This window comes from Phodopus roborovskii, unplaced genomic scaffold (assembly GCF_943737965.1).
Source record: "Phodopus roborovskii unplaced genomic scaffold, PHOROB, whole genome shotgun sequence".
In the NCBI taxonomy this organism is placed as follows: domain Eukaryota; kingdom Metazoa; phylum Chordata; class Mammalia; order Rodentia; family Cricetidae; genus Phodopus; species Phodopus roborovskii.
In genome coordinates, this window is record NW_026126962.1 from 62,911 (window position 1) to 76,100 (window position 13,190).

At 40.2% G+C, this 13,190-nt stretch overlaps 1 protein-coding gene and 1 non-coding gene across 4 annotated transcripts in view; both read right to left on the reverse strand.

Annotated features, from left to right (window-relative positions):
• Window positions 1-10,155, reverse strand: part of Tia1 (TIA1 cytotoxic granule associated RNA binding protein) — a 28,189-nt gene extending 18,034 nt beyond the window's left edge. For 2 of the 3 annotated variants that reach the window (XM_051175028.1, XM_051175027.1), the window contains exon 1: window positions 9,896-10,152. In XM_051175028.1, the coding sequence (XP_051030985.1) occupies window positions 9,896-9,921 (26 nt within the window). In that variant the 5' untranslated portion in view covers window positions 9,922-10,152. Of the gene's footprint in view, window positions 1-9,895 lie in introns of all 3 variants that reach the window. The other variant, XR_007833888.1, reaches the window with a different exon arrangement.
• A 240-nt stretch (window positions 10,156-10,395) lies between these two features.
• On the reverse strand, window positions 10,396-10,466 carry Trnag-ccc (transfer RNA glycine (anticodon CCC)). Its single transcript has one exon. It is a non-coding gene; the product is annotated as a tRNA-Gly (tRNA).
• Window positions 10,467-13,190: the final 2,724 nt, after the last annotated feature.

Consider the following 13,190-nt stretch of genomic DNA (forward strand, 5'->3'; position numbering starts at 1 on the left):
TAGCAGCTCACAACTGTCTGACAACCTCACACAGACATACATGCAGGCAAAACATCAGTGCAAATAAAATAATTTTTAAAAAAAAAGAAGATAAATTTTGGGAGCAATCATAGGTATATCATTGACTCAAGACAAACCAAGTACCTAGATATGCTCACAAAATGTAAATTTAGTTTCTTTTTTTTACTATTCTATAAGAATGCTAGAGCAAGAGGGAAAAGAAGGAGCACTGAGAAATAATACGAGGAATCAGTAGAAAAAATGTACTCAGAAAGAGAAGACCATACATCCAAAAGCAAAGTTTTAATGCTGGTGCTTACTACTCCAAAAATGAGAATTACAAGAAGAAAGTGAAGCATTTATCCTGCCTTTTGAGCAAAAGCTCAGAACAGTCAGGGTAAGGCTTTCGGGATGGAGGGGACTCTTCTTTACAGAATACTGCATGGAAATTAGACATTCACAGCATGCCAACGTCAGCAAATACACTACACTTAGCAAACTGCAAAGGGGTAAAGAACCTGACTTCAAAGTGAAAGCCTTGGTTGTTAACAATTATGACTCCATAGCAAATGTCATCAGCAAGAAACTATATAAAATACAAAGTAGACAGTACCACTTACGAAGGACTCATGTCATAAAAGTCGAACATAAGTCTAATAAACTTTCTTTTATTAGAATCTCACTATATATTCAAAAGTGGACTAGAACTTGTGATCTTCCTGCCTCTACTTCCCAAACCCTGGATTACATGAATATACCATCAAGCCTAGCTTATCAAGCTTAAAACTAAATTGAAGGTTACAGAATAGTGGACATATAAAAACAAATTTTGACGTCAGACATTTTCTAAAACAATTTGATACCTTTAAGAAATTGTACCAAATCTGGAGGTAGTTCTGTGGCACAGTACTAGTTCAGTAAAGGAGAGGGCCTGGGGCTTATCTCCAGCACAAGCCAGAAACAGTCTTTTGTTTGTTTTTTTGAGACAGAGTCTCATGTAGCTCAGGCTGGCCTCAAATTCATTATATACCAGAGGACACTTCTGATACCAAGTGTTAGGAGTACAGGTGTAAACTACACTTGGTTTCATACAGTACTGGGGATTGGACCTAGGGCTTTGCACAAGCCAAGCAAGCACTCTTTCAACTGAGCTACAACCCAAGTCCAAAGCCAATTTTTTTTTTTTTTGTTTGTTTGTTTGTTTTTTGAGACAGGGTTTCTCTATATTGTTTTGGAGCCTGTCCTGGAACTAGCTCTCACAGAGATCTGCCTGCCTCTGCCTCCCAAGTGCTGGGACTAAAGGCATATACCACCACCAACGCCTGGCTCAAAGCCAGTCTTTTTAAAAAGACATTTTAGGGAGCTGGAGAGATAGATAGCTCAGTGGTTAAGAGACATGATTGCTCTTCCAGAGAACCCTGGTTCAATTCCCAGCACCCACATAGCAGCACACACAACTGTGTGTAACTCCAGTTCCAGGGAACCCAACACCATCACACAGAAATACACACAGGCAAAACACCAATGTACATAAAATATAAATAAATTACTTAAAAAAAAAAAGACATTTTGATTAAAAGAATCTGTCTGGAGAGATGGCCTAGTGGTTAAGAGCACTGGCTGCTTTTGCAGAGGACCCAGGTTTGATTCCCAGCTCCCACATGGTAGCTCACAACTGTCTGCAATTCTAATTTCCAGGGATCCACTGCTCACTTCCTGCCTCTATTAACATGTGGTGCTTGCTCAGACACACACACATAAAACACTCAAACACATAAAAGTAAAACCTTTTTTAAAAAAAGGCTTAAAATTAGCCAGGCGGTGGTGGTACACGCCTTTAGTCCTAGCACTCACTTGGGAGGTGGGGGCAGGTGGATCTCTGTGAGTTCAAGGCCAGCCTGGTCTACAAGGAACTAGTTGCAGGACAGCTTCCAAAGCCACAGAGAAACCCTGCTCAAAAAACAAAACCAAAACAAATCAAAACAACAACAATAACAAAAGGCTTAAAATTAAAACTGGATAATAGAATAAGAAATCCTTCCCTGAATCCTAAATTGGTGAAAACAACTTGTCCTTGATGTAAACTAATTAACAAACAGAGGAGGAATGAAATAGAAAATACCATCTCAGTAATTACTACAGGGAAGATGCACCCACAGAAGCTGAAATTAGTTGGTGAAATATAAAGAAGAAACAGATACAGGCACAATCTCATGGCAGCTTCCTCTAAAATATTTATTACTGGCAGTTTCATCATTAGACCACAGCTTTCTGATCTATAAGTGTACCTTAACTCTCTAGCCTCAGGAGCTCTAATATATACAACAAACCATAACCAATACCCCTCACAAGTATCATACAAATCATGTAAGACAATCCTCCTAGACTGAAGGGAAGATACAATGACCACTGGATATAATATGGACAGTGACTACTGGACATAATATGGTATATTGCATTGGATTCTGGGACAGAGAGGGTTCTCATTTGGGGAATGAGAAGGTGGTTAAAGTCTGAAGTTAACAGTATTTTACCTGTTTCAATTTATTTTGGTAACTGTACCATGTTTATGTATGATGCGACTATTAGGGGAAGTTGGGTGAACACTAAAAATTCTATAGCACCTCAGCAAATTTCGTGCCTACAAGAAATTCCAGGGCTATAAATGGCACTGCCTACGTCTTATCCCAGCACTTGGGAAGCAAAGACAAGAAATTTGATGCTAGTCCAGGCTACATGGTGAAATCTCATCTCAAAACCAATCAATAAATAAACATGATAACAATATAAACCAAGCAAAAAGGAAATTCCTAGAATTACAAATCAGTATAAATTAAATACTGCTCTTTTTGAAATTTAATTCTAGTATCTACTTTCCTGAAGTATATTGACAGTACTTAGGATTACGGTACCTTATTCTATCGTTTCTACTTTGCAAAATGGTATAAGATTTTCTGACTTGTTATACATACATTCATTAGCATTTTGTATAGATAGTGGAGTTTGTTGTTGTTATTTTGACCAGATCACACTTTGTTATCTAGACTAAGCTGCTTCAAACTCACAATCCTCTCCTATATTGGCTTCCCAAGTAGCTGCAACTACAAGTTGTATCACCATGCTCCTGAGAAATCTTCTGAAAGATATTAACTTAGTTTGTAGATAGTAATACAAAGCAGTATGAAGGGCTCAGAGGTTAAAAGCACTGTCTACTCTTCCAGAGGATTAGGGTTCCGGTTCCCAGCACCCACAGGACAGCTCACAACTATCTGTAACTCCAGTCCCAGTGAATCTGATGCCCTCTTCTGGCCTCCCTCATATGCACACAAAAAATGCACAGACATTCTTGGAGGCAATTCGCACCCACCCACATCACAGAATGAACATTCTTAAGAAGAGATATTGCCCAGCCAAATGTAGAAGCTCATACCTGTAAACAAGGCATTCAGGAAAGTGAGGTAAGAGGATTATTGTGAGTTCAAAGCCAGTCTAGGCTACAAAGCAAAATCTTGTCTCAAAAATAAATTTGAAATGAAATGTTATTTGTTTTTCCTTTATATTTATTTGTGTGAAGTGGCTTCTAATAGTCTCTGACCTCTAGAGGCCTCTATCAATTAACCCACACACAGGTGTTTACTGTCATGTTCTCAATCTTCAGCATAATTACAAAGAACCTATATAATCTTTTCATATCAAGGAAATTAAGCCAGGAGATGGGGATGCAGCTCAGTTGGTGGAATGCTTGCCTAATATGCACAAAATCCTGGATCCAATCCCCAGTGAACCATAAACCAGTCATGTACCAGCACACTTGTATTCACAGCACTTGGAAGACTGGGGCAGAAAGATAAAAAAAAAAAAAAAACCTTGTTTATACAATTTGTTTTTTTTGAGATAGGGTTTCTCTGTAGCTTTGGAGGCTGTCCGGGAACTCACTCTGTAGATCAGGCTGGCCTCGAACTTGCAGAGATACACTTGACTCTGCCTGGCAAGAAATTCCTTGTCTATACAACTTGAGGTCCATTTGGGAGGAGGAAGAGAAGAAGAGAAAGGCAGAAAGGGAGGAGGAACCAGAACCAGATGTTTTGGCGTAATCTTAGCCCTTCTGAGGCTGCGGTGTTCAAAGCAAGTCTTAGACAAACTGACTCAAACGTTGGGACAGGAAGAACAATGAAATCAAAGGGCAAATTTTCCTTATGTAAATAACATAAGGAGTGAACCTATTATCTCAGTAAGTTAGACCAATGTTGTCCTCAAGTTTTTATACAGTGCTGTTTCTAGTCTATTAGCTAAATAAATACCAGCTCTCAACAGAAAGTGCTGACTAATGCGCAATCTGCAGATCCTCCCCATGCTGGAGTGAAAAAGTAGTAAATTCTTCATACTTTACAAAAGGTCCGGCTTTTGTTATTTTTTTTTTCCTTTTTTATAAAGATAGGGTCATGATATGTGGACCATATCCTCCTGCCTCAGCCTTCCGTGTACTAGTTTACAGGCAAGCCCTATCATATCTGAACTTTAATAAAAAGGATTTGTAGTTTATGTCCTGTCCATTCTCATTTGTACTTACAAATGCTTCTTTAGGCCAGGTATGACAGCACAGATCTGCAATCCTAACTCTAGGAGGCTGAGGCAAGAGAACAAACAATGAGAAAAGCCAATCTGGAATACGAAGGCCTTTTCAGGCCAGGATGGCCTTAGTAAGACCTTAAAACAACAAAGAAGCAAAGCCTGAAGAAAATGTATTTGGTGGCAAGTAACAACCTGACCCCAGAGGAAAATGTGGTGGCAGTGCCCTTCCTCCCAGGCATGGAATGAGACAGACTATGATTTGATTCTGAATGGGAGCTAAAAGTTGTCTCTCTTTCCAAATTATTTTCTAAGCTAAGTTCCACACTCTTACTGCAGAAAGCTATATGTGTATATAATTTTATTTTAAACACACACACACACACACACACACACACACACACACACACACACACGAACGACAGGGTCTTTCTATAGACCAATCTGGCCTCAAACTCAAGAGATCCATGTGCCTCTGTTTTCTGAATGCTGGGATTTAAAGTGTGTGCCATCATATTCAATTTCAATATATTTTAAATAAATTCCTCATGTGTTTACACTACCCAGGTTTTTTTTCCCCCTTGTGACTTGGATTTACTATCCAGACACAAAACTTTGAACTGGAACAGTTACAAGCCAAGGTTCTACTGAACCAAGAATACAGAACCTAGGGCCTTTGCTATCCCCATCAATTTAAAACTGTTTTCATAACTGTGAGATGAGTCTTGTTAAATTGCCCAGGCAGGCCTTGAACTTACAATCCTCCTGACTCACTTTCTAGAGTAGATGGGATCACAGGTGTGGCTCTAAATACTCCAAACACCATTTTGGCATTTACTGTGACAGTTTTGGGATAATGTACCAATCTTGTACAGACTATAAAGTCAAGTTAGGTGTAGTAAAGTTAAGCAGTAAAGTCAGTGAGATGAAAATTGCCATCTTCAGTCTGTTGTTCTGCTTTAACAAAATATGTGAAGCTGGATAACACCCATGTTTGGCTTATGATTTTGATGGCTGGAAGTCCAAACAACCTGGTATTGGCATTTTTGAGACTCCCTGGGTATATAAAATGAAGTGGAAAGGCCATATACAGAAATTCCCCAGCACCTGGGTTGGTTTTGCTGGTAACAACTCAGTCTTTTAGTAAGAGCTACATTCACCCTTTCCCAAGACAGTGTCCCTATGACTTCATAGCCTTTTCTAGGACTTTTCTTTTTGAAACAGGATTTTGCCAGATAGTCCAGACTAGAGTGGAATTTCTCATCTTTCTTCCTCCACCTCTAAATGCTAGGGTTACGCACATATATAGGACCCACCCCTCAAAGGGTCTACCACCTCCTAAGATGATCATATAAGGGTCCAAGCTTCCAAGGCTTCCATGGGAGGAGAATAACACACTCCTATAGCCTGTCTTCTTTGGCAATTATAAATAAACAATATATTAGTTAACATGGTACCTGGAGCTGAGGATGTATCTAAGCTGGGAAAGTAGGCACTAATGGAACACCTGGTCTTAAGTGTCACACATGCATACTCACTCCCACTTCAGTGTATGAATGTTAACCTCAAGGTGAAAGCATATTATGGTTACCTTAAAGAATGCCTTTGTTCTTATACATGAGACTTAAAAAACACCATCTTGAACCAACACACTTGGAAGGAAGGAAGAAAGGAAGGAAGGGAGAAAGGGAGGGATGGAGGAATGGATGGACAAAAGAAAAACATGGTTGGTTGGGTGTGGTAGCACACATGCCAATTATTCTAGAACTTCAAAGCCAGGCTGAGTTACACAGACTTATCTGGAAAAGCCAAACCAAAGATTTAGCAAGATCAGTGATTTAAGGCACTTGCCATCAATTCTGACCACCTGAGTTTGATCCCTCAGACCCACATGATGAATACACCCAACAGTTTGCTTTGACACCCCCCAACACATACTAAGCCATACACACACACACACACACACACAGAGTGATCTAAAAATTTACAAACCAAAAAAAAAAAAAAACGCATATGGAAACATAAATAATGCATAGCTGGCTAAATGGTAATTAACTGGTACTTCCACAGGAAAGTTAAGTCTTCAGTGTACTGTTTTTGTTACTTTTCTGCAGCTTTTCAAAATGACTATCACCTAACAAATGAGATTTGATTGAAAGGGCATCAATACTAGTAGTAACAATATGACAGCTTCTGTCAGGACTGTTTTGTTCAATTCAGTTTACCAGGATTAAAGCTAGGATGTACTAAGCATGCAATTTTAACACTGAGCTATATCCCTCAAGGAATATGGATTTTTGAAGTGGATAACTAAGTTTTCCAATAGTTCTAAAAACCAGGAATTCTCCTGTAATCCCAGCAGTTGGGAGGCAGGGGTAGGAAAAAAAAAAAAAAAAAGCTATAGGAGACCTTGTCTCAACACTTCCCACTCCTACCTAAATCAAATTGTTATAAAAATGGAATCCAAAACTCTTGAACTATTCACTTTTATTAACACAGCTCTAGACAATTAACTTAAAAAATAATTTACAAAGCAGAACATTAGATTGGGTTTGTTTTTAGCCACATCATATTAAAATGTATGTGATTTTATAATGGAAAAACTGAAAATTTGAGGGAAAAGCACAGGTAGATTTGAAACTAATGATAAATCCTTTACAAGTAGAGATTAAAAAAAAAAAAGTATTAGTTAACTACTATCTAGAAGAACCCTGCCTGGAATATTTCAAGCATTCTATAAATGCCCTGAGAGGCTGGAGAGATGGCTCAGAAGTTTACAGCACTTAGTGCTCTTGCAGAGGACATTGGTTCAATTCTCAACACCAACATGATGTCTTACAACTATACTTAAAACTATAGCTCCAGATAAACAGGGGGTCCAATGTCCTCTTCTGAACTCTGTAAACACCAGTACCCCTTGTGATCACATACATGCATAAAGGCAAAACATTCATACATATAAATAAGTCAAAAAATTTGTTAAAGAGATCAACGACACTTGTTTAAATTTTATTATTTCACAGAATTTTTCTTTTTTGAGACAAAGTGTCATGTAGCCAAGGCTGGCCTTGAACCCTTGACCTTCTCACTCAAATCTACATCTAAGTGAGTCACCATACCTAGTCATTTATTCAGTGCCTAAGATGGAAACCAAGGTCTGATTTCTCTAATCTTCAGAATGATACTTGAATGACATTTGCAATCTGCTAGAGAATTATATTCTGCTTCAATCACTAAACTTTAGAGAATCTGCTCCACAAAGATTCTCTTCCACCCCCTCCTAAATAAAATGTCTTTAATCCCAACACCTGGGAGGCTAGGCAGGAAGACCACAAGTTTGATACAACCTTCCCTACAAAAGTGAGACTTTCTCTCAAAAGAAAAGAGACTGTAAAATACTATCAATTTGAATGTAAGTTTTTTTGTTTGGTTTTTCAGGACAGTACTTCTCTGTTTATACCTTTCACCTACAGATACAATCTTTCCAAAAACAAAGGGTCATGCCCTAAGTATTACATTCTTACTAAAAAGCTACTTTAAGGTCCCATAAACTAACAAAATATTTAATGTATCAAGAACAGTGTAAACCTGGTGAAGTGGTACATGCCTGTACTTGGGGAGCAGAATCCCGAGATCATCCTAAGTTTGGAAGCTAGCCTGGTCTACAAAGGAGGAAGAAGAAAAAAAAAAGTAAACTAACATTGGTGGTGTATGCTTTTAATCCCAGAGGCAGGCGGATCTCAGTGAGTTCCAGGCCAGCCTGGTCTACAAAGGGCAGGCTCTGAAGCAATACAGAGAAACCCTGTCTTGAAAAACCAAGGGGGAAAAAAAAAAAAAAAAAAAAAAAAAAAAAGTAAATTGGGCATGGTAGACTTTAATCCTGGTACTTGATATTGAGGCAGAACCTACAGTTCTAAGCCAGTGTAGTATGTAGCAAGTTCAAGAACAACCTGGGGTACATATAGAGGCCTTTTTTTTAAAACCGGGTGGTGGCAGCACACACCTTTAATCCCAGCACTGGGGAGGCAGAGTTAGGTGAATCTCTGTGACTTCGAGGTCAGCCTGGTCTACAATAGTGACTTTCTGGACAGCCACAGCTACACAATGAATCCCTATCTAAAAAAAAAAAAAAAAAAAAAAAAAAAAAAAAAACAAACAAAATAAACCACAAAAAAGAAATTGAAAATTGGGGGAGGAGATTAAATAATTTATCTGTACTTCAGAACAATTTTAATATCTAGAAAATTTCAAGAACCTTAAATGCACATAGGTCTAAAATAATCAGGATTCTAAAACTTAAAACAAAAAACTGTTAGGAACATGATTAAACTCTGTGAGGTGATACATATTAAATCTACTTCATTTACATGAACTGACCATCTATATGCATGGTGTAACCATCATCAAGTCTCAATCTTAAAATACACATATACATACACACACGTCCCCAAAAAACCAAAAGCCAAAAAACCCCACAACTGCTTGACCTTTTCCTTTTTGCCCTGTGAAATCCAACAAAGGCAGGATCACCTCATCCAGTGCGCTGGAAAACAAAGACTGCAGAGAAGTTACAAAGACAAAGAAAGTATCCTCAGCGCGGGTTACTAAATACTCACTAAAGATGCTTAGACTACAGTTGCTTCATCGGTAACAAAGTCAATCACTACTAGCAAGTGGTGGCAAACATGTTTTAATGAGTCCACTTTCCCTCAGCAGATGCATTCCTCCCAGTGAGATTTCCATTTTTAAAGAACGGTTTCAACATCCTTGGGTGTCCAGTTAGGCGTTTGATCGACTCAGGGAAGTGCTACAGAGGGAAAGCCAAAAGACTTTCAAGACAGATGTCTGACGGTTTTTTTGATTTTTTTTTTTTTTATTTCATCAACGGCAAGAATAAAGTTCTACCTCAGCCTCAAGAATTAAAAAAACAAAAAAACAAAAAACCCTACCAGAAGAAAGTGAAAGGAAGTTCCAAAAGGGAATCAAGAAGAGATTCATCAAAAAAAGGGGTGGGGGTTGGGGGGGAAGCAAGCATGGAACTGCGGGAGGGTGTGCCGAGTCCTGAGGAGAGCTTTGAATGAAAAGTCCTTCCTCCAGGCCTGGGGGCCGCGGGCTGCCCAGCCGAGGGGCTGACAGGACCGAGCCCTTCTCCCACCATCGTCCTCTCAGCCCGTCTCGGCTCTAAGCATCCTGGCGAGCGCACGGGAGGGAGGAACCACCAGAGCGCGGCGTTCACGGAGAACAATAGGCTGCGAGAGGCTAGGGGCCGCGGCCTCCCTCCGGGGCGACCACCATCCCTCCTCCCTCATCGCTGCTCCAGACTCACAGAGTCTTGGGCATCTCGTCCTCCATGGCTGCTGCAGTCGCGGCGGCACCTCAGGGTCCAGCTCCCTGCCCTTCGCTACCTCCTAAATCGTGGGGGCGGCTATGGCTGCGGAAGAGCGGGCCTCCTCGCTCGACTGCAGGTTACTTCGCCTCCTCCTTCGGCTGCAATTACACAAAAATGCCCGGCCCACCGCGAACAATGAAACCCCGATTCAAGATGGCGGCGAGCCGGACGCATAAGAGCCGCCAGCCGAGTGACCCGCGCCGCGCATGCGCACAGCCCCTAGCACGCTTGCCCTCTTAAGAGCCGGGTTAGACTTCAAGCCTTAGTCATTTGTTGCGCAGGCGCAATGCCAATAATTCAGGATTGTGTAGTTCACAATGTTTCGTCAGTTAATTAAATGGTGAAATAAAAACCTTCGGGGAGGTTAAAACATAAAATGCCAGAAGTATGTTCATAACAGGAAGGATTTCTTTTTTCAAAAAAAAAAAAGGAGCACATGCGCCGCCCGGGAATCGAACCCGGGTCGCAAGAATGGGAATCTTGCATGATACCACTACACCAGCGGCGCTGTTGTTGTCATAGGCCTCCAGAAACTTATAGGAGATACTTATTATATTCGTTGGCTCCTAGATTATGTATCTAGAAATAAAAACATATTGATGCTTGTATTTCTTTCCTTGCTTTATGAAACTATTCATCTTTTCTCATCCCAATGCTATTGAGTGGGTTTTTTTCTGTATTTTTAGAAAAACCTAAATTTACAAAAAATTTTATTATTATTATTGTTTAGAAGTAACAGTAGCAGGAAGAACGTAATATCTTGACAATTTTTTTAAACAACTAATATCAAAATTTTAGTATAGATATCCTTATTCATTGATAATGTGTTTTTATGTAGACTAGTCTTGCCTCAAAGTCCAATTCTCCCGCCTTAGCCTCCCAAATTTTGAGATTACAGGTGTGAACCATCACACCAACCAAAGCTAGTTCTTTTCTTTCTTTGTTTCTTTTATTTTTTAAACTTTATTTCTATGGGATAGATTCCTAAATATAAAATTACATGTATAAAAATCATAGTAGGAAAAAGTTTTGTCCTCTTGTAAGACCCTCAGAATGAGGAGTCTTCCAGGTTCGGTCGATACCCCAAGAACTCAATGTCCAGTCCAGTTGCTGCAAAATGCAAGAGGCTTTGCGCAAACGGTCTCCTCCAGCATGCAGGCTAGGGAGAAGAAGCCCCCTTCCCTGGGCCCAGGTGTTTTTAAAGGCAAACCCACAAGCTTAGGGAGGGGGTGGGACCCTCTGTCCATTGAGTACGTGACCCTTGGAGGCTGGATGGTCTGCTACTAGGGTCAACAGACCTTAGGGCCTCAGGGTGTGCTAATTAATTTTGTCTGGGCAAACCAGAGTTACAGCTATCTCTTTGTTTCCTAAGGACCCTATTTACCACCTGTTGACTCACGAGAAAGGAGGGGCAGTGTGAATTCTTCTTATCTCAGGGCCTTGTGAGAGGAAGTTAGCAAATTCCAAGGAACAGATATTGGTTTCCAGGTCAGTCCATCATTAACATTACTTTTTTTGGTGTTTCATTCCCCCCTTTTTCTCTTGTCAATAGTTCTAATCTTATAACTACGGAAATTAAGAAGCAGCCTCCTCTTGGCTCCGGAGGCTCCTGTACTGCTATCTAAGCACCATAATCTGGACAGCACTCATAACAAAAGTAACAATTTTTCTAATAGTAAGCAACAAGAGAGAAATAAAAATGGGCAGTTGTAAGAGGCTGTCCCTGGGTCCTATAACCTGGAGTGGTGTGGGGGTGGGTCCAGAGGAGGAGGACTGAGTCTCAAGGTTTCTGTGCGGTGATATCTAATGTAACCTGGATCTCCAACTTGGAAGTGATGTGAAACTTCCAAGTCTCCTGCCGCGTAGGTCTCTCAGAGTTGCTTCCACGCTTGCTGTCTCACCCACTCGAGCACCTTAAGCCTAGCAAACAGAGGCTTAAGACTCTGTGGGGACTCACACTTGTAATTCTAGCATTCCAAGCACTGAGACAACAAAGGCAAGGTTGTAGCCATCTTTCACATCCCACTGAAAAATGCTTTAAAGTCAGGCCCCAAGCTGCTCTCCTCTACTTCCTCCATTTTTCTTATACTGAGATGCTATTAATTTTTCTAGTTTTTGCTAATATAAGCATAGTAATGGTATATCTGTCTCTGACTTTCTCACATGCACACTTTGAAAACAGGGTCTTACTGTGTAGCTTTGGCTAACTTGGTGCTTGTTACATGGATTTACCTTTCTCTCTGCCTATTACGCTTTTCCCCTCAAGGTAAATACAATCTTAAGTGTTTTAATTTAGCTGATTAATCTCAACAAAATTCAAATTTTTGATGAAAATGGTGAGTTTCAAATATTCCATAGTTGCTGCCACATAGACCATCCTTTTTAATCTTCAGGCATGCTCAGTGTTACAGGGTTCTGAGAAGGTTGCAGCTCATTGCAAGAGGCCCTTGAAGGTGAAGTTGCTCTAGCAGCATATAACCTCCAGGTGACGCTCAATCTACACTATAGCGAACTATACCACAAAGGCCCCAGGTCTTTAGAACTAGATGTGAGACGACATGGAGAGCCACCAGGCTTTGATAGCGCTAAACTTCCAGTGCTTTCTCAACCTCATATTCCCATTTCTGTTCTGGTTCGGAGGCCACGGACCTTTTTCCACAGACTTCGCTTAATGACATATAGGTCTTTCTGAGAAAGAGCTTAAGAGAAAATAAATAAATAAATAAATAAATAGTTCAGTCACGTGCTCTAGAACCTTCTAAGAGTGAAGCTCCAGAGGACCCGGTCTTTCAAAATCTCGGGTGGACTTCTGTTTTTCAGAAAGAAACATTTTCTACAGGGCTGGTTTCTACAAGGCACCTATACGGTGTTGCTCAAGTGGCAGCAGCCAGCTTGGATATTTAGTTGCAAACGTTTGGACAATAAGTTGTGAAAGCTAAGAGATGAAACAATTTGCCACTTCCTATCAATTGATAGCGCTCTGAGTTTTTTTTGCAAAATTAAGGACATTCCCAATTATTGTTCTATTAGAAGAAAATTCTTATTTGTGCATAGCTATTAATGTTTTCTGTTTAAAATACTACTCTCGGCAGGATGTGGCTGCACATGGAGGTGCATATTTTTAGTCAAAGCATTCCAGAGGTAGAGACAGGAGGATCTCTGTGAGTAGTGGCAGAATGTTGGATTTCTGTTCTCAAAGACAAGCATGGAAGTGCATGAACTAAGAGTCAGA